General features: G+C 32.7%; 1 protein-coding gene across 16 annotated transcripts in view; it reads right to left on the bottom strand.

Annotated features, from left to right (window-relative positions):
* The window catches only part of LOC147068319 (long-chain-fatty-acid--CoA ligase 5), a 155,146-nt gene that overhangs the window by 7,747 nt on the left and 124,416 nt on the right, over window positions 1–22,983 (bottom strand). For all 16 annotated transcript variants that reach the window (XM_085953066.1, XM_085953071.1, XM_085953061.1 and 13 more), the window contains 9 exons: window positions 12,329–12,452; window positions 11,304–11,447; window positions 10,432–10,557; window positions 8,967–9,166; window positions 6,484–6,684; window positions 5,534–5,751; window positions 4,931–5,081; window positions 4,577–4,687; window positions 1,970–2,137 (listed from right to left, as the gene is read on the bottom strand). In XM_085953066.1, the coding sequence (XP_085809192.1) occupies window positions 1,970–2,137; window positions 4,577–4,687; window positions 4,931–5,081; window positions 5,534–5,751; window positions 6,484–6,684; window positions 8,967–9,166; window positions 10,432–10,557; window positions 11,304–11,447; window positions 12,329–12,452 (1,443 nt within the window). The remainder of the gene's footprint in view (window positions 1–1,969; window positions 2,138–4,576; window positions 4,688–4,930; window positions 5,082–5,533; window positions 5,752–6,483; window positions 6,685–8,966; window positions 9,167–10,431; window positions 10,558–11,303; window positions 11,448–12,328; window positions 12,453–22,983) is intronic.

Here is a 22,983-nt window from a genome sequence, read left to right as displayed (position 1 = left end):
ATTGACCTAAGAATAAGGTAGTGTTTTTTTGAAATACGCCATTTCTTTTGTCATTCCCCAGTGGTTAAGCTACAACATACGGCCGTAGCCATAAATTAACAAACTATAATTGAAGTAGGGAGTAAAATGATATTGACGCGCGTGTTTGAACATGTACCGTTTAAAAAAAATTTGGTAAAACCTAACCAAATTTTTTTTAAACGGTACATGTTCAAACACGCGCGTTAACATAATTTTACTCCCTACTTTAATTATAGTTTGTCAATTTATGGCTACGGCCGTATGTTGTAGCTTAACCACTAGGGAATGACAAAAGAAATGGCGTATTTCAAAAAAATACTACCTTATTCTTAGGTCAATAATTATTATAAAGCAATCATTATTCATAAGATGTTTATCACACTTGAATGGTCAAAGACATAGCTTATAATAAGTATCTTTAGAATCATCTTCAAATGTGTTAATCTTGCCGATTTTTTGAATAATAAAATGCCTAATTCTTGTCAAATTTGGGATCACAGAGATTATCAATATAATTTTTTATCGTGAATATTTTACAAAAATTATCTCGTAATAAATTATACTAATGGTTTCATAAATGCGTTTAAAAATTAATAAACGTAAAAAATCTTAACACCACTGCACAGTTATGTACCGAAATATGACTATATTCTAAAACATTAGAGCGAGAGGTTTAAAAGAATACTATTTTATGTAACAAAAATACTTTATGCAGTCATCAAATGTTTAAAATAACTATAAAGGATAATAAGGCTTCAAAATTATATAAATAGATTATCTACAACGTTTAAGGAGTGTCCAGGATCATGGTTTGAAAATACAATAAAAACTCAATTTTGACCTTCGTCGAGCATGTCCCCCCTTAATTTAGTAATTTTTGTAAGTGATTAATTCATTATAAGTTAATTTCAGATTATCTGACAAATATGCATACAAAAGTGCACATTATAAAATAAGACACAAATTACCCACCCTTAATGCTAACTAGGTACTCTTTAACTAATGTATCTTTATATAATTGATCGTAAAATACAGAGTGAGATACACTTGAGTGGGTCACCTGGAAAACGTTTTAACCAACAAAATGGTCCAAGTTTACCTTTCAACGGAAAACGTTTTACTGGAGCTTCCGGTCAGTTTGATCTATAAAAAGTTACTGTACGATTTTTTCTAAGAATTGACAGTTAGTGGAATAACGTTGTAAGATGGTGGACAATGGTGATATTGTGATGAGTCTCGGTGCTTCAAAACTTATAAATAAAGGGAAAAACCGCAAAATATACATGGAAGAGTGGCGGGATGTTATGAACAAGATTCTCAGCAATGCCCAAAACTTATTTTTAAGTAATTTTCAGTTATTTTTAAGTTATTTTTGTTTATTTTTCAGTGTTGAAATGCAATTTAGGTTTTATTTTTTTAGTTTGAGTTCCAAGATACCTAAGTCAAACAAGATTTTTTTTTTTAAATATTTTGTATAATTCTATATTAATAAATTACTGCAAAAATAAGAAAAATGTTGTTCATCTTAAAAGTCATATTTTATTGTTTCAAACCTTTGACCATGGTGACCGATTTCATAAAAACACCGTTTGGTAAGTAGGCAAACATTTTTGAAGAATTTCACGTGATAAATGCAGAGAATGTGATGAAATGTGTGATGGAGTATTTTTGTATTTATTTATTACATTGTGAACTATTTTTCACACAGAAGCGGCTGTACCTCTTGCGATAACGCTATGGGATTGACATGGCAAGAAGTGAACGAATTATCATAAGACCAAAGGACTTGGTTCAACAGCCTAGACTTCGAGGCTGAAACATATATGAAAACTAATAATTATTAAACACTGGCAACTGTACAGAATTCATCGATTGATTGAATTTATCTTATCCTTATCATGGATGAATTTGCGAAAAAGATGTTTGAAATAGGATTTGCATTACTCACAGGTAACCACATGCCGACGTCTCCTGTATGATGCCAGCCCTGAGCGTCGATAGACTCGCGTGTCCTTTCAGGGTCCTTGTAATACCCTTTGAACACATTTGCTCCTCTTACACAAATTTCACCCTGGTTTTGCGTCGCGTAGTATTCCATCTCAGGTACGTCCACCAACTGAAATAGAAAATAAGAATATTTAAGGTTGTTGGACAGAGTACTAATTTAATTCGTACTTTTTACAAAAAAAACTGGTAACTTTGCTCTCTTAAGGCTATACCTCAGTTGAGGCATGGTCTAAAAAGATCGTGGCTATGCGATGCACAGATTGCGGGTCGCGGGTGCAAATGACGCATGCCGAACGAAATATAATTTGTCATATAAATCCATCATGCGTCCATTTAATGTTCTGTTTATTGTTCTATTAGTAACAATAATAATATATTCATTGACGTGTTTTCTTTTTCAAGTAAATGGGTAACGTTTTTAGTCATCTTTACACAATTTAAAAATTAATACCCCGGTCGCCATCACGAAACAAATTGACGTATTCACACCTCGACGTTCGCTCTCTGAATGCCAGCGAGTCCAAAATTTCATCGCGCCTATAGTTGAAAATTATTTGCCGTTTCACTGATGTATCGTCTTAATCCTATTGAAAATAAATATTGGTTGAGGAAACTTTCCGTTAGGAAAAGAATACTGTAAGAGTACAAGTACTTCGATTTTATAGGTCCTTTAGTAACGTTTGCTACATAGGTAGCCGTTTATATTTCGGGAATTGGCAACACTGGTGTTGCTAGGTGCAATTTGACTTCTGTATTTTGAAGTTTGTCATTTTTACCGGCAAAAGTACTCTGAACGTTTTAATAAACGGACGCTTTTTGTTTTTTTAAATTCATTTGAAAAATTTATCTCAGCCAAAAAATGGAATTAACTCGTGAAAATTTTCGTGTGATTATTTTTCATAAATTTCGAAGTAGATTATAGCGGGAACAGTGCATTGCTGAACTTAGTGTTTTATATGGCTATGAAGCACCATCAAAAACTACGGTATATCGCTGGTTTAACGAATTTTATCATGGCCGTCGTTTGCTCACAGACGAGCCGCGTGAAGGTCGTCCAAAATCGGTTATTTCTCCAGAAAACGTCGATGCTGTGCGTGAACTGATAATGCAACATCATCATGTGATATACGTGAGATTGAGGCATCCCTGGGCATTAGTAACACCAGCGCGTATACGATCTTGCATGAACATTTAGACGTGAAAAAGCTATGTTCGCGTTGGATCCCGCATAATTTGACAATCGCACAAAAAAAGTCGCGTGTCGATTGGTGCTAGGAAATGCTCAAAAAATACGATTGAGGTGCTTCAAAAAACGTTTATAATATTGTTACATGTGACAAATCTTGGATCTATACGTATGAGCCCGAAACTAAGCAGCAGTCGACCGTATGGGTCTTCCAAAATGAGCTTAAACCAACAAAAGTTTCTCGCGTTCGAAGCACTTCGAAGCAAATGGTCGCCTGTTTTTTCGAAAAAACGGCCCATATCGCAACTATGCCTTTAGAGAATTGTAGAACAGTCAATTCTGAATGGTACAAAATCATTTGTTTGCCATATTTTTTTGGTGAAATAAGGAAAAGCAACCATCGGCGTCAAATCATCCTTCATCAAGACAATGCGAGCTCTCACACATCGGCTCAAACAAGCGCCTATTTGAGCACTTAAAACATTAAATTGGTGGGTCATCCACTGTACAGCCCCTTTTTGGCACCGAATGATTTCTTTTTATTCCCGACAGTCAAAGATACATTGCGTGGTCAACGATTTTTTACACTAGAAGAGGCGGTTGATGCATTCATAAAACATGTTTTGGAGTTACCTTCTGCAAAGTGGCAAAAATGCTTTCCAGATTGGTTCAAACATATGGAAAAGTGTATAAATTATCATGTAACATATTTTTAAAAACAATAAAACTGTTTTCATTTATAAAAAAATCGTTTTTGTTTGTTATTCCCGAAATATAAACGGCTACCCTCGTATTGTTTTCATCATTCCAATTAGTAGACGACTTTTTTGTGACACGCGGGCAAAGTTTGAATTTTGGATGCAAAAATTTTGTAGGAACCTACGTAGTTTATATTTAATTTAACTAAAATCTACCAAATTTTTAAAATTTAATTCATCTGGCAACACTGGCGTGTTTTATTAGCATCAAACAAATTACAAGACAATTTGAATATTTTTTATCGATATACCGTAGGTCTGTAAATAAAAGAAGTAATAATGTTGAAGAATGTATTTGAAACGAATAATTCACAGAAAAAAATAGCAAACCTCTATTTTGACCATCTTTGGGTAAACACATATGACTGGGAACAATAATTATATTTGGTTTGATTAAAGCATTTGTACCCTTGTATCATAATCATAATCGCACCCCATAAACTGCATCTTCATATATCTTCAAAAAATCGTAACCGCGAAGAAATAAATTTACAACAAACAAACAAGAAACATCTCTCAAAATCGTAAAAAGATTTTGGTGTTCTGTGGAGAATATGTGGGTTACATAAAAATAGATGTATCTATATTAAAAATGTATTGTTACCTTGACATGATTGCAAGCAACTGGTGGTCCAACATGCTCAGGAGTATGATCACCCTGAACGGTCAGGCTGATCGGTGCTGTGCATTCGGTCTGGCCGTAGCCTTCCACAATCTGAAACAAAAAAATGAATAATGACCAATAATTTATTAAGTACACACATTAGATATTTTAATGACACAGTAATTGAACAAGGATCCCAAAAATCGTAAGGAACAGAAGACCCACTGGCTGATGTCCTCCTGGCAGACCTTCCAAAAGATGGAAAGATTGCTGGGACCTCAAAAACAGATTTGATGGTCGAATACGAGAATAGGAAAAATAATTTTAATGGATTGATTCAAAATAAGTTCTTACCATGCATCCGAGGGCGCATCGGGCAAAGGTGAGGACATTGCCAGCCAATGGAGCACTTCCCACTACCATCAGTCGGAGCCGTCCACCCATTCCTTCCTGAATCTTCCTGAACACCAGTTTATCCCAGATTGAGTTCCTTCTGATGATTCCCCTACAAGGTTTCAAGAAAACATTCTTAGTATAAATGGATGTATTTTATACTACACTACCTGGAAGTGCCCAGCTTGTTATATTTTTGTGATAAATATATCGATGAGTATCATAGATATTGTATGTCCAATTTTTAACTGAATTGAATTATTATTCGCAAAACGCATGCATGCATAAATATTTATGCCGTAAAAATATCCACGTAGTCCACATTTGAGAAAATATTGTCTGTGTAATACTCAAAACATAAGAAGTGGACATACAACATCTGTGCATGCAACTTATGACTATGACAACTATCACTCGGTGACTACGTCTTTGAAATAATTAAAAAATTAGGTTGTCATAATGATAATAACCTGGCATTATAAAATATGTGGTGAATTTCGTATCTATAAACATATAGAGAAACAGTAAATTCAGTTCACTAATGGGTGGTAACTAATGAATCACCTTTTGAGTTCTGATTCCTTAGCTGAGATAGCCATGTTGAAGAGGGTTCTTTTCAGACAGGAGTTGGAGATTTCTTGTTGGGCACGATCGAACAATCTGTTGAGTAGACGAGGTACAGCGGGGAAGATAGTAGGTCGCACCGCACGCATATCATCAGCCAAGTTTCTGATATCGCCCCCGAAGAAGGCCACAGCACCGCCAACCATGTAAACTCCATTCTAAAATACAGCATTGATAAATTTTGATTACCTCCTACCAATACAATAATTTAGTGGAGATGGATGTCTATCAATTGAAAGGCCCAGGATAAGACAATGTGAATTCCCATATTCTTAGTTTCAAGGAAAATCGTGTGTGAATTTTGTTTACAATTTAATTAAAACAATTAAAATTTGATTTGATTTAAAAATGTGTCATGGGAATCCTCTGCATAACTTGTTTATTAAAATTTGGTCAACTGTGCGCACTATCTGGCATACCTGGCGTGGTTGATTGACACTACTTTACCTGAAGACTGAATTATCTTTAGATGAAAAGATCCATAGTCTAAAAACAACCTTACCGACCAATTTTTACATATTTTTTTTTGTTAAATATGTAGCTTAGAGGCGATTCTCATAGATGGCATGCTCATTTCAATTTTAGCCAAAATTAATTTGTTCGATTATCTGGATTTATCATTATCATTCGAATACCTTCATCACCCAATTAATTCGGATTATCAAAGATCTGCTTTACATACAATACGCTGGACAAATCTAATCATCCTATGATACCCAAGGGGTAGAAAACTTCTGAAAAAATAATTAAGTACTGCGAAAGTACATAGTGACGCAAGGTTCGAGAGGAATGGAACTAACTTGTAGAGACCTTAACCCAGCAGAAGATAGAACTAGGCTGATGATGATGGGAATTTACTTATAAAAAGAGTAAAACTATAGTATGCAAACCTCACAACACCTCTCCAACATATGTGCCAAAGGCAGGAACGAGAGTAGAGTATCTTCTTTGTTTGGTCTATGAGGTCCAAGCTGAATCATGACACTGCAAATTCCGGCGACGACATTTTCGTGAGTCAGCATCACTCCCTTGGGGTTTCCTGTCGTTCCCGACGTGTAGCATACAGTGCACAAGTCCTGCGCCTTGGGGGGCTGTAAAAACAATATTAAAAATTGTAATGAGTTTGTCATTCAATATACCAAGCATAATCCCTTTGGCAGCTAAGTTTTTCAAAACGTCATTCTAATAGTTTTGTCAGTGGAAACAAAATAAAATTGAGCATAAATTTTCCAGGAGTATAATTTCTTTATGCTTTGATTGTATTATATTATTCAGAATAAGACAGAATAGTAATAAGAGGTATATTGTAAAATTGATAACACTGGCCCATAAGTGCATTTGATATAGGTTTTTCAATAAATAAATCATTCGATTGAAGTGTTAAAAAAATTAATGATAATATTGCAGTACGAAGTTCCCAAAATAATTGACCATTCTAAACATTGCGACGTCAACAATGATTGTGGTTAGCATTTCTGTGTGGTATTATGAACGACGACATATCGTTGTTTAGCATTCAAAAAGTTAAAATATGCCTTTTTCATACCGTACAAAAAATTTACAAATTCTCAATAGTGTACGTACCAACAACAAAGATTTTGAATTATAACTAGAAAGACTATGAGCATTTTGTATTTCAATATTATAACAGCTGATGTCAATTCCACAACATCTTTAATGAAGTTGAATTGGAATCGTAGAAGAATTAATATTTTATATGGCGCAAAGTCGACTGAGAGCAGTGTGGATTCGCTCTGCACACATCAAATGTTGGGTAGATCCCCGAGTCCTACTTAACATACCACGGTGTTTTCAAAGGCCTCTGCGCCTATGTTGGCAGCCTGTTTTCACATTTTATCTTAATGTACATAATATAACATAATGTTGTTTGCGATTCTTATGTTCATCTTAAATTCAAAATAATGATGGCTAAATGTATTTACTTGACTACCAATCTATGATATGACAATCGGTCCTTTCGTAGTCAGTTATTTTAAAGTTGTACTAAAATGATAATGTTTTCATTCCAGTATAAGCCAATAAGTTGATTTGGTACATTGTTACCACTTTGGTGTACTTTCTTTGACTGCGTAATTACGCAATCATTTTAGAGAAGGACAAAATTTTGCTGTCATATTTCAATTAATAGTGTAGTAGTGTAGTAATTAATAGTGATTTAATTTGTAAATGAATCAAAAAAACAAAATAGCAAAGTACCTACATAATTTTTTTTTTACCATGTTCGATCGTAAGAAGATCACAGACTGGATATTGTATTAACTGATTTTTGGTTTTACAAGAAATTATTTCACATTGAATAAAAAGTAATTCTTTTGCTAGACCCGGGATTCGAACACGAGACCCATGACATCACAGGTCAACATGTTATACCTGTATAAATAGTTACATATTATTTCAACGAAGTATAAAAAACATAAAATAAAAATTTTTATTTCGCGTGACCATGGCTTTTAAAAAACCTCTGAACTACACGATAACTAAAGATCTACCATCGTAAGTTGGCAGCCGGTCGAATTTGAAACTAAAATTGTCTATCGAGGATAAATTTGTTACAAATGCCATTTAATTTTACAACATGTTTCTCGAATTATGGATTGCATAATATTTGTACAGAAATCTACTACCAATAAAAAATTATAAATTACCATTTTTTTGTTAGTTATGTTAATATTCTCAATGTCATACTAGCGCCCTCGCTGAAATGCCAATTTATGATGGTAAATCTATACACAAAAATTCGAAAAAATATTTAGCTTCCTTTAGAAACCCAGCGATTTTTTGTGTTTCACTGATGGTTCCACTTAATCTTGAATAGGTATCATCATGGCCCCCACACCCTAAAGCGGGCCCTCAGGCTGCTAGGATCTTAGGCGGCCCCCCTACCTATCGGTTAAGTTAAAAGCAGTGTCACGCACTATATAAACGTTTTTCAAATTGTGTTTTAGGTCAAATTAAAGGTACTTATACAGTGTATTATTAGCGATTTTTATTACATCTACTTTAATCATAGAGTTGTCGAGTATCGGACACACAATAATTAGAAATTACAACGCACAATCATAATATATATTAAAATGTTAATGTCCATGAAGGATAATAGCGCCGCAGGCGACTTTTTTTCAGCTATTAACGCTAATTTATGATGTGTGTTTATCTCACTTATCTGATCAACCCGCCATGCCGGGTCCTCCCAAAGCCCGGGCCCCCAGGCTATAGCACTGTCAGTCGCCCCCTTATGGGGGCCATGGGTATCATCATTTGTTATAATAACATTCATATACATTGGAATAAACGTATTTGCCTTTAGTATATGAATTCAAAAATGGCATGAAAGAAGGAGAATAATAAATACCATCAGAGGAAAATCCTTTTGGGCTCCAATCGATTCAACATCACAGAATTTGACAATTTCTACGCCACGATTCTTGGCTCGCTGTATGGTGGCAGGTCGCACTTCCTTCACCACGATCAGCTTGCGTAGACTCTTCGGAGACTTATCCAACAGGAGGTTAGCTTTCTTGTCATCATCACATATGACCATCGATATATCAGCTGTAAAGTCACAAGAATGTTGCATAATGATTTAAGGTAATTTAATACTAATGTGATAATTAGGGCCCGGATTTATATGCTAGTGCATGTTTTGTTAGGGTGTATGCACAGCTATGAGAGTTGCACAGAAATCTATTTTGAAAGGCACAGAATCCAAAAATAAAATTTTATTGTGCATATAAATGCATATTTGAGACGTTAGAGTGTTAGAGCATATTTAAGACATTAGTGCATATTTCATAAATAAATGCATATTTTAGAGCTTTTGAATTTATAATTTTAGATTTTTAAATTATTTTATCGAAATATAACTAAGTTAGGAAGGAAGATAGTTTAGATGCACTTGCATTTTTAATGCCATCTCCGAGATGTGGATTTATCAGTGAAAAAAGTTAAGTTAACTCGGACACTATTATTTAAAGTTTGCCCAAGTGGACGTTGAGAGGTAGTTTTCCGCATATAAACAAAATACTGACAGATACCTATGCGGAAAAATTTAATGCCAGAGCATAATATTGATAAAAATAATGTAATTTATATAATGTAATAAAAATAATTTTTCGGGCAAAAAACAGAAAATAGTATTTAGGAATAGTTAAGTGTGTCGTTTTTGTTTTTTAAGTCATGTTTGGTTTACATTGCATTTATTATTCAATTGTTTGTAGGTAAGTACTTGTGAAAAAACTATTTTGGAAATTGTAATTGATTAACTTTATATTCTTTGTATGTGTTTTTTGTTCTGATATTGTATTATGTTGAAAAATTATTAACTAGTTATTCGATTTTTTGTCAGTAATATTGGGTAAAGTGGGTATTTACAATTTTTTCCGGCAAAAAATGACAATTTTTAACTGCATATTTCTTCGGTTTTAGTGCATATTTTATTGATTTTAAGTGCATACGTGCATGCATATAATCATGTTTTTTGTTGCATACAAATCCGGGCCCTAGTGATAATATTCAATATTATTCATTAAAAACATAATACTGACTGTATTCAATGAAAATTGAATATAAATTCTAATTGATAAGATTTTTCAAATTATGTGAAAATTACTGAGCCTATTTTGGTTATCGACGGCATGAATGAAAGAACTAGGTCCCAATAAGAATGTAAAAATAAAGAGCCAAGATAGTACTCCTAGATTGGTACAATTGTCCCAGCATGCTACTAGGATATATGTGTATTTATAAATCTTGAGTTTAAATCCTACCCTAATGACAGGTACAAATATGGCCGAGATGAAGATAATAAGCAAACTCACTTTGAGTAATGATATATGAGCAGGAATCTGGACCCAACGTATCATAAAGAGGAACTAAAACCATGGAATAACAGTAGACGGCATGCTCTGTCAAAACCCATTCGGGTGAGTTTTGGGCATATATTCCTGAAAAAGAAACAAACAGGTTAAAGTTTCATAGTAAAATAACGTGCTCGTCTTTCGACCATGTCCAATCTTAATAGGAACATATGGGCCTCCATGGAATGAAGGTTTGTAGTATCAGATTTTTGTTTTTACAAGAAATGGATGTAAGCCACTTGTTCAACCTATTAGGTCCATTCTCTGACTCCAAAAACAAATTGAAAAAACCATATATGTATTTCCCAAACCCAGGATTCGAACCTGAGACCCACGACATTATAAGCCGACGCGTAAACTGCTCGGCCTTCGTGATATAGATAACATGTTTACAACATTAAAACACTGTAGGTTTCATAACTTAGAACTTGGAGCTATATGATTCATAGACGGTGTAAGGGTTTCTCCAATATAATATAATTACAGTATGCGATAGAAGTGGGTTAGAATTTCATTTAGTCCACGAATTTTTCAAGGATTTTTTTTAATCCTTTCTATGCCGCAATAAGTTAATTGATAGTAATTAACATAAGAATTGTAATAACATAATAAACGGTTAATATACGTTTTTGTGAGGCTGTTCCATGTTATGTATTTTCAATGAAAAATGTTACATTTTTAATTATTGTGCATTACTGTAAGATTTATAGAACATTATATCTGTTTAGGCATTAAAACGTAATATGTAATGACAGAACAAACGAGTCTAAAAATTTAAAAACCTTTAGTTATAAAAAAAATAAAAAATCGGAGATGAGTTTATATATCCTTACCTACAAATGTGGATGGGCCAGGAACCAGCCCGTGTGCAACGAGACCAGAGCCAAAGTTCTTTGCCCTAAGTAATGTCTCGTTGTAGTTTGCCCAAACGTAAGGCTTGTTCGGTCCCTCTCTCCATCCTATGCATGGTCCATTGTCTGAAATTAGTTAATTATTATCAATAATTTTGCATTTGCGTAGATATGAAAAAAAAAATATATTGCATAGGTATAGTAACAGGACAGTTAAGAAATACTTCAGAATCTCATCCTGTGGGTCTATTCTATACTTATCGACCGCTAGTGATAAAGTAATAAATACTATCAAACTTAGGTTACTTAGTTTAACTTAGCAGCAGGAGAGGTGCTGTTAAAATATAGCATTTATTGCAACCATTACAAACATATTATTGTAGTTGTTACAATAAATGCTAATACTTTGATACAAACCTACCCTAAGTTTGATAATATTTATCACTTTATCACTTTAGCGGTCGATAAGTATAGAATACACCCGCTGGATAGAAAATTTTCAATTGACCGTTCAAAGTATAAAAATGAACTCAAAAGAGGTATCAGCACATCAGTTTGGGAAACACTGGTGGCTTATTTTATTAATGGTTTAATTTTCTTTAATGGTTCATTAATTCGGATTCGGGACCTAATGAAAGGCGTTTTATATAGTATACAGAGCAAAGTGTCAATACGTGTTTCCTATACCTACCAAATATGCATTTCACTTAATTATTCCCGATTGTATTACTTCACAATGTTCGTGCAGTAATTTTTTTTTATAATGGTTAACACATCTCGGGTCTAACTTGTAAGTGTGATTAAGAATTTCGATTTAATGCAGTTTAAATATCGAATCCAAATATAATCGATGTGTTAGAGAATAGAATTCTTGCAACATGCAACATGACTTGCAACAAAATATGTTATCATTTTCCTTAGTGACCCCTTTTCAGCTTCACTTACATACACACAAAATCTATATGTATAGAAAAAGGGTTTTGTGTATTATCTTGTATGAAACTTACTTGATTCTTTTGCTCCTCTCCTGAATGTGTCGTATAAGGTTTTTGTGTCTTCGTGAATGTGGCTGACGAATTTTCCATTTTTTGCCTCTTTGTAGAATTTTGAAACTCTGATCATCTCCGGCCCCTGGGGACAAAAGATAAACAATAAATTAGTATTAAATTATTTTATTATCCCTCTTTTTTATCTCTCTATTAGAAATTATGCAACAATTAAACACTACAACATTAAAATGACCTTTCTTTTTAACTTGAGACATTGCCGCATTACAATCAGTTGTGAGTAAAATTTAAATTCATTCATTGGATATTATGTTATAAAATATTATAAGATATAAGACATAAATCAATAAGCAAATTTATGACTGACCGAATTCCCACAGTCCTATGTTATATTGTTAAATAGTATAGCAAGGGATGTTTTCATAAAAATAAATAAGGGATACCATTTAGATTAAGTACTGATTAGACTAAGTACATTTATTGTGTAATTTTAAGAACTAACTATATATTCCACAATATTCGAGAGGGTGTAGTAACATGAATTGTAATTAATTGTTCACATCATCAAATCAATGGTTTATGATGTTTTTGTGAAACACCTGCTGCTTGGGGGACCTACATATTCTCCCCTTGACCCTTGTTCAGTGTTCAACCTATATATTGAGCAGGGAATGGGACAACTGGACGCCAGGACAATTGGACGCCGCACTGTCGTAGACACGTATACAGAACGTAGACGAGAAATTTTAATCAGTTTCTATCTACTACTTAGTAGTTTTAATTCATTTTACTCTTAATATAATATTTTTTATATTGCGGATTGAGAATTACCATGCCTAAGGCTTTATCTAAAATAAAAAAAAACTCTTTTTTCGTTGGAACTTAAACATATGCACGATTAAATTATTATTTACGTGTGCATATTTAAATTCTCACCAAATATTAAATTATAATATAATAATTTAACTATAAATATTAAATATTTTTTTTAAAGTACCTATAAGTACCTAACGTCTATTTATTTTCGAATTGCGTGGCGTCCAGTTGTCCCAGCGCCAAATCGTCCTAGACCCATTGAGCATTTAATGCAAAGCGGACTGTTGTTTCAGACGTCATACAGATAAGTTATGTATGTTAAACACCTGATTATACAACTATTGTCAATAATTATTGTCAAATTGTGAATCCAATAAAGTATTTTAAGAAGATAAAAAATAATTAATTACTGATTTTGGCTAATTATTTGACAATTACTATTCTTTCGGTTGTTATTAAAACGTGAAAGACACCTTGGCAGTTCAGAGGTTATCATCACCATTATCAACATTCTTTAAAATTGAAAATTTGCAAATCTTCTTTTGTTCAAAATATAAAATACGTCATATGCAATATGCAATATCGATTAAATATTTTTAATTTTCAGACTTCTCTTATCACAATATATTTTCGATTTATACAGTAATAAACACATGCACAGTTAAACTTAAAATTATAAGTCTAGTCTCAAACGAGAAAAGAAAAAATGTGGGAATAACGAAATATTTTTTTTAAAGTCACGCGATAAATTTAAAGCTTGGACTGTTACTTGAAATATATATTTTTTTAATTTGGCGTCAAAGAAACCACATGATTCGCTATTTTAAAATCCAACTACAGAAGAGAAAATCTGTGAAAAAATACTTCTGATGATGGATCTTCAGCAATTATTCACAGTTTGACAAAAACATTATTTCCGTGTTGACAGTGTTATTAATAATTTATGGTGAAAAAAATTGGGAAAGGTCCAAGCGAATGAAACCCTATTTTTAAATAGTAACCATTACATTATATTTAAAAGTTATTTCTTATCTTCTTAAAATTTATTTGTTTGAATAATAATTGGCCACAATACAATTTTAATTCACAATACCTGTGACAAAAGGTAAATAAGAACGCGAAGACACCCAAAAAGTATCGTAAAGCAAAAATAACTGTTTTTATAATGCATTCTGTGTGCATTTAATACATACATTTTATAAGTATTTAAACTCCATTACCCTAGTTCCAATACAGAGAACGTAATGTGTCATTTATAAGTTACGAGTTAACAAATGCGATGTTATAAACTAGTATTACGGGTAGCCAAGACTTGAATCGATGGATGAAAATATACCTATATATTATACATTAAATTTGTAATAATCTTATAGGATTTAACAAAATCTCCTTGCTGCTAGAGTTAGAAACGCGGTGTCGATTTATTATTCTCATTGTCATTGTAACATTGAATTCTTCTGATAACAGAGTGCAATGAAAGAAAATAATGTTTAGCTATTGCAATGTTAAATATTGACCTCAACAACACTGCATAATAAAATAGTCATTTATAGCTAATACATTGACATTATATTGTACACAGAATACATTAAGTAGTAGTAGATATACTCAAGCAATCAATGTGCAAGTGTATTATGTAGGTATTAATACCAAATCTACATCCATTAATGCACAAATTCCTCATCGGAAACGTAAACATAATCAGAACCAAATCGAAAATATCTATAATAAATACAAAAATCATAATTTATTCCGATTTCTCAAAAGTACACTCAACATAACAAGTAGGTATTTAGGCTCAGAAAAAAGTAATTTCAAATAATCTAGAGATGCAGGGCGACCTTAGAATGCACAGAAGAAAGTTACAAAATCACCCTGAATCAGGAGGGCAAAAACGCAACGCTCGGTCAGAGCAGCGACTTCCCGCCAAATAAAGATACTGTTTAGTTCGTTGCAAAGTTTAAAATAATCCTACTTATTAAGTGACATAATTATTATGATTAATAATAGTCTAGCAATAAGCAAATAGCAATAACGTCTAATAACTAGTGTAATATTGTCTCAACGATTTCTGTTGGACTGATAGAAACCCGAACTTTCTCTACCTAGATAACGTTCAACATGCGTAATCATTACTCATAAGTTTATCACAATAAACTTAAATTTACCCCTTTACAAACCCCCTTTTTGTGGTTTTACCGAGGCTTTGACGGCGACTCGCTGTCATATCGCCTCTTCTCTTCTAGAAGGCGATCCGTCGATCAGGTCCTCACTCCTATTCTGTTAAAAAAACATTACAATTTTGCCTAGCTCTTCCGTCTTACCTACCGCCAGGACACTTCGTCGACATTCTCATAGATATCCGTAATTCGCAGTTGTACTCTGTGAAGTTCATATTTAGGGCATTGTAGTGCTATATGTACAATGTCAACAATGTCGACAAAACATGACATTCATCGCAGAGCTGCGATTCGCTTCTTCCCATGAGGACATCACCCCCCCTTTTTTATTGTGTTCATAATAATAATAAATCTAATTATTTGCAGAGAAAAAATATATCTAGCCCTGTGTTTTTTTCACTGCTAAATAACCGTTTGATTCAAGCCATTACAAAAGCCTTTTCCACGAGATCCCAATCCAAATAATTAAGGACTCTTCGAGCATCCTCACAAAGGTGAGTAGCACAGCTTTTTTAAAGAACAGAAGCTATCAGTATATCTCACTCGTCACTATTTTTTATAAATTTAATTTTGACTATTTTCGATTGATCAATGAGTTTCGTTTCGTTTTTTATTTATCACCAATAATTATTATTTATTAGGAGGTACATTTAAATTTAACTACATTATTACGTATTCCAAAAAAAAAGTCGGTCTATCTTTGGTCCACGTATCTAACTAGTTTCCTTTTTATTTACAGAAGAATTTTCCATGTATATTTTAAAATAAATAATTAAGACGAAATATATGATTTCCTTTATTAAGCAAGTGATTAATCGGGCGTACAAAATTCGAGGCGTTGTGAGAAAATATCAGCTGTTTTAAAGGGATTCCAAAGTCACTTATAAATATATTTCACACATATAATAATAATATTAAAATGACAAATATCTGACAGCTGTTACTGCGGACTCTTAATATGACACAAGTATTATTTTAATTCAGAATTAAAATGAGCGTTTATAAAAAAACGATACAAATTATTTTAGAATATTTCGCACCAACGTGCGTGCTTTCAATCTGTTAACATGACATAATGTTGGCGTCCCTGGTCAAAATAGCGTATTGCCATTTGCTATGTTACCTATATAAAAAAAAAAATACAAATATGAATTGGGTAGGTATCGGTGGTACGGATTCTGAGCCAAATGGGACAGTTTAACGAAAACGAATTACTTATGGAATTAAATATTTCGTTTAGAATTTCATTTCTAACACTTCCGACCGAGACTTAACGCAAGAGAAATGCAAAAATTACGAATAGCGCAACGTGACATGGTAAGGTGCATGTTGGGCATAACAAGGAAAGTTCACAAAAGAAAAATATGTACCTACCTATACAAAACATAATAATATTATTATTTCACTTTACTCTATTTTAGAGCTTCAAATTAATTATGAATTAATTCCAGAATGCCACGATTGTTGAAATACCTACAGTAATATAATAAAATTTATATATGAAGGCAAATTAAGGTACTCATTGACTTTGAATATTATATTTAGGTATATTTTAGGTTATTAATTATAAATTCTGTAGGGTAGCATTGCGTTTGTGGAAAATTTATTCATGGCAGATTTTTTTTATAAATAGGATATAACGACTGTTATGTCTTACTGCAAATACTGCAAGTACTTTCGCAATGCAAGTTATAATATTATATCAAGCTTCACATTTGTGCTCTTGAGATGTATCTGCCAAAGACTGAGATAAAAACGCATGGGTTTAGTGTTAAAGCGCAAAAAATCAATACAATCATGCTTTAATGCTGCGAAGGTATAGAATACTCATTATTTTTTCCATGGCTATGCAAATACAATCATACTAAAAAAATCTTAAATTGCTAATGTAATGTAGGTAAAAGAACATATGAATCTCTATCTATAAGTACGTGCATAAGTCTGTCCAAATACTTTGGTTTACTTCCGAACCCCCGTAGTCTAGTTGGTAGAGCTACCGTATCTGTATACAAGGGTCGTGTGGATATTTTTTAGGGTTAGGCGGATGGCTAACAACCTTTCCAAGCGTTAATATAGTGCTAACATAAATCGTCACAGTTAGAACTTGGGACTAAGTTCATCACATAAGACGATATGCACAAATGATAACATATTGCGCCCCAAGTCAACGGACAGCTTATACTGCCGGATCTACACAATCGCAATAATTAACACTGAATGTCACATAAAACGTTTTTACTGTGACTGAAAATGTACTTTTTCTTCAAATTTTCATTTAGAAAATTTGAGTTTAATTATTATATAGTTAGGTACGTCATGTATAAACTCATTAGATTCTTTACTAGAAAAAAACGCTAAGTAAGTTAATATTAATAATATCAGAAGCCCTACTGTGTCACGTATGAGTTTACTGAACAAGAAAATACGATAAGTCGTCTCGTCTAGTATTCATCATGCCTAGGGGCGTTTGGCAATTTTACTATTAACCCTGTAGTGTGGTACCTGTCATGCGTGGGTGAAATTAACCCCGTAAATAATATAATATACGCACTAAATGGGTAAGTGCTCTATTTTCACTCCATTTAACAAATGAAGTCGCTTTAGGGAGTGGAACAATATAATATGCAAACAAAAAATAATATTTATGTACACCTCAAAACTACTTTTGACAGTTTTTGCAAATATAATATATCTTGTTATAACGTAGGTAAATAATATGGAGTTTCGTAAATGTAGGTAGATATTCTGATCAGCTGATTGCAGAGCTATTCTAACTCACATTTGAAATATTTTCAAGGAGAGTTTTTTGAAACAGTCTACTTCAGATATTTACTATTTATACAGACAAATGTATGCACCATTTTATTCGTCAATAATCCTACTAAAATATAATGCGTACATTTGTCCATAAAAAAAATATTTCAGTTAAGTTAATTCAAAGAACTCTCCTAAAAAAAATCAATGTAAGTTAGAATAGTTCTGCAATCAGCTGATGTTCTGTTTTAATGAGAACTGTCGTTTTTTAATTGAAAGATGACGTTATAATTTAAATAAAACAAAGTATAAAAGTATAGTTTTACTCAAATTAATAGGTATATATTTTAGTATCTATAAGTAATAGAACGCGACATTTTAATTTAAAAAAAAAACGATTATAAAGAGTCGCATCATACCTATTCGTGCACATTACAATTAAATATTCAAAAAACTCGGTTTTGGTACCTTGTTTGTGACCCTTGCAGGTGTACACATACGTTTTTTTTTAAATATCTATACATATTATATTATCATACATGAAAACTTTCATCCCATATACCTACTTAGACGGTGCTTTATAAGTTTATAATATCATATCATTAAAACAATTATATTTTTATATAAACTGAAACATAGATTTTTCGACCGCAAATGCCGAAGATTGCCGATCGTCGAACATAACCGATGATTCAGGACGATTATTAGCTACTCTACATAATATATAATTTTCATATAGGATGGCGGACACAATGACACAATATTTAAAAAATATATATGACCAAATAAACGCTGAAACGAAAGAAAAACATTTCACCCAAACAATAGTTGCTGTTTACTTACTTATCAAACCTTTATCGCATTAATATTTCAGTCGCCTAAACTAAATTGTACTCGTAATATGTATTTATGTTAATTTATTGAAATTCATTTATTTCAATAACACCGTTCATGTATGCGTATTTGGTATTTTAAAAGTTCCTTCGAATATTCGTACATTATTAGAAACAGTGTAATTAATTACATGTCTGTATATTTCAAAATTAAGACCTATTTCTTCACCAAGGGCACAAAGGTAATTATATTGAATATCGTTTAAATTAATTGGTCTAAACTAAAGTTACCCGTTTCACTTCATCCAAGTGATCAATAAATTGTGTATCTATGTGTAGTTTTAACAAAATAAGTCGTATCTGGAGAAATAATTAGCTATGGGTATATGGTAGATATCCTACTTAAACACAGGACATGTTTTATACTATACCTACCTACACAAGAGATTAACTACACTAATATACTAATTCTTAATAAATCTGGGAAAAAATGATACACGTTTTGACTATTTCCATGATACACGCCACAAAATACATGTTTTGTCTTTCTGTACCTACATTAATTCCGTTCTAACTCAAAAATTAATGTTGTAATTAATTATTGATGACAACTTGCCGTGTATATACAATGTCACTGATACAAATTAATTAGTAGTAAGTAGAGTTTCATCTTGACATCTCAAAAGGTTTCGAAGTTAAAAGATAAAATTACTAATAAATTTATAATAATTATTAATTAAGAGCATACTTCAGTGAAACGGCAAATAATTTTCAACTATAGGTGCGACGAAATTTTGGACTCGCTGGCAATCGGAGAGCGAAAGTCGAGCTGCGAACACGTAAATTTGTTTCGTGATGGCGACGGGGGTATTAATTCTTAAATCGTGTGAAGATGGCTAAAAAACGTTACCCATTTACTTGAAAAAGAAAACATGTCAACGAATATATTATTATTGTTACTAATAGAACAATAAACAGAACATTAAATGGACGCATGTTGGATTTATATGACAAATTATATTTCGTTCGGCACGCGTCATTTGCACAATCCGCGCATCGCCTAGCCACGATCTTTTTGGAACATGCCTCAATTGAGGTATAGCCTTAATTATAATTTAAGAAAATAACGCACTTGCAACAATTAATTATCACACAAATAGATAAAACGGTCAAATAGAAGCTATATATTGGAAAGGTGAGATGCTGGTAGATGTGCGCGCCTTTATCCAACCGTTGTCGATTGCCCGGACTCTCTCAATCATTCAATAGTGTGGAAACGGAACGGCTAGGAACAAGTGGGTACGCCTACATTCAATCGTTTTCTATTCCATTAATTTGAAAAATTCAAATCATTTATTTCTTCATTCTGTAACTATACATTTTATTTTAGAATTTCATGCGAAGAAAACCGCGAACTATCTTGGGTATTATGTATATAGTTTTTTTCAATATAGGCATCTTCATATTTCGAATATTTCGTGTTTTAGTTGTTGAACAAAACGGTGCTAGATTCTTGCTTAATAGAGACTTCTACAAAGGGTGATTGGAGTAAAAAATATCCGAAACGTCATCACAGCCATCTAGAGAGCTAAAATCTTCACCCGCTCTTTTCCGTAACATCTATATACTTCCGAACCTCCGTAAGCTAGCGTCTGTTATACACGGCGATCTGTTGCCCACTATAAATGCCTAGGTCGCACTCTAGATGTCAAAGTAGGAACACTATTTTCGGGCTCTTCATTCAAATTTCGAATTTGCTAAGACAACCAAAACATTGGAACAGAGGGCGTGTATTTTTTACCAATATTTTTTTAACAATTGAATCGATGAACAAATATGATGTTACGATAATATTATCTACGTATAATCAACGTTATTAAATTAGTATAATATACCTACTATTTGTAATGTAATAATAGGAAAACATTTTCCCAATAATACAAACAAGCAGAGTGAATGACGAAAGTCTTTCGGTTAAACATAGCATTCAAGAATAGTGAAATGCTTGAAAGTATTCGATTAATTGAAATTCATTAGGTATTAGCGGCGCTCCAGTGAACAATGCCAAGCTACTCGTGTATACAAGAATCGATGTTTAATCGAATCACAGCATTGATAAATTGATCACAACACCACCATTTTCTTGGAATGTGGAAACAAACAAAGAAAAATAACTAATGGACTCGAAAAGCGTGTCCATTATAACCGACATTAACCATTCGCATGTGTTTACCGTAGCCAGAATTCTTCAGCGGTTTAATGTAGGCGTATTATATTTCCTTTTCCAACGAAGTAGAATTTTAGAGGAAACAATAGTATTACACCATGAAAACAAGACATAATTTTGCGACTAATTACCTACATTATTGTAACATGTTTTGGCGTAAGCTGTACCTATCTATTCACATATTATTATATTTGTGTGTGACACAAAGTAATTCATGAAAGTTTAGTACCAATAATACGGTGCCGTTTGGGCATAACCTGTTAACTGCAAAATGTTAAATTTACAGGAGAGCCATTTTAAGCTTTGAATTGCCCACATAAATTTCAGTTCATTTTTTTTGTTTGAAATTGAAAAAAACATTTTAAAATAAATAACTGAAGAAGAATATGACAATACTTAGATTGTCAATTATTTCACTAATTAGGAAAATAAGGTCACTTATCAGCGATCAAACTATGATAAGGTCTTTGGTCATGTTTTGACCAAACTAACCACTGTGTTTGTTTACATATCATCATATTATTACAATAGCGTTTTGACCATTTTAGGTGAAATATAGATATCGGGTTATTACCAAATGGAATATAATACTATAGTGACCCAATTTTTACTCTTAACATAAAATGACCAAAAAAGCAGTTATCAGGTTATGCCCAAACGGACCGAATATATTCTTAAAAATTTACCTACATTATATTTTCGATCCACGAGGTGGCGATCAACTTAACAGGCCCTTTGTACGAGGGTTCTATGAGCATTTCACTAAACCCATTGCGTCCTTGTTCCGGATAAAACAGTGTAAAATCATAATGTGAATTTTCCCTTTTTAACTTTTAATTTAACCTCTTAAAAATAGGACGTTTTACCACTAACTGTGTTACTAATTAAGTTAGCATTCATATAGTAGAATTCTAGTTTACAAAACTTATATTAATTAATTGCAACTACTTCGGATGATCTTACTAATGACGTAACAATCAAAATAGCTATCGACTAATAAACTAATGTATATAGTTGAATATAATTTATATCGTTAATTTTGTGTTTACTGTTTTTATATTAATTAATTTATGAATAGTTTTCAATATCCTAATTATAAAAATTACCGCCCACTATGAGTTTTGTTTCACTATGAGTCAGGAAATGTCTCACGTATGCGGGTAATCGGGGGGCGAGGGTGGAAGGTCCCCTAACTGTGGGTTGGACTGCCGAAGGTGGCCAGGCGGACGGAACCCCACATTGTAAGTAAAGTTTAAGTAAATGAAAAAATGAAACGAATCATGGTCTTAAGACCGTCAAAAGGGATTGATATTTTGGTATAGATACCGTCTCTCGATATGACGCCCCATATTATCATAGTTTTAAAATATCCCACTTTTCACACAATCTTCAGAAACGCTGTAGAAATATATCACGTGTAAAAACGTTACAAAATAAGAGTGTTTAGTTGCAAAAATTCTCAAAGAATATATACCTTATGATAGTTTATAATAGAACTGTCGCAGGTGTAGAGACCCTCAATCTCAGTTTTCTTTTGACGCGATCACGAAATCATCCAAGTGAAGTGAACCCAAAGTGGACCTTTCTCAATAGTTTTCTCGAGCATTAACTTAACCGTAGTGATTCGAAGGTTATCTGCAGCGATGAGTCCATCAGATGAGATAAAATAAAATGTAGGTTTTGTTATTAATACACACTCGATGGACGTAATTGAAAATATAGACGATAAAATAGCTTAGTGTAATTTGAAAGTGATATAATTGAAGTTGTCCATTTATGACGTCACAAAACTAGATGTATACAAACAAATTTTGTTTTGGGATAAAGTATTCCGTGAGAACATTT

The sequence above is a fragment of the Rhyacophila brunnea genome, unplaced genomic scaffold (assembly GCF_057557595.1).
Source record: "Rhyacophila brunnea isolate RB1 unplaced genomic scaffold, BYU_Rbru_1.0 scaffold_3, whole genome shotgun sequence".
In the NCBI taxonomy this organism is placed as follows: Eukaryota; Metazoa; Arthropoda; class Insecta; order Trichoptera; family Rhyacophilidae; genus Rhyacophila; species Rhyacophila brunnea.
This window is presented reverse-complemented; position numbering and strand designations above follow the sequence as displayed.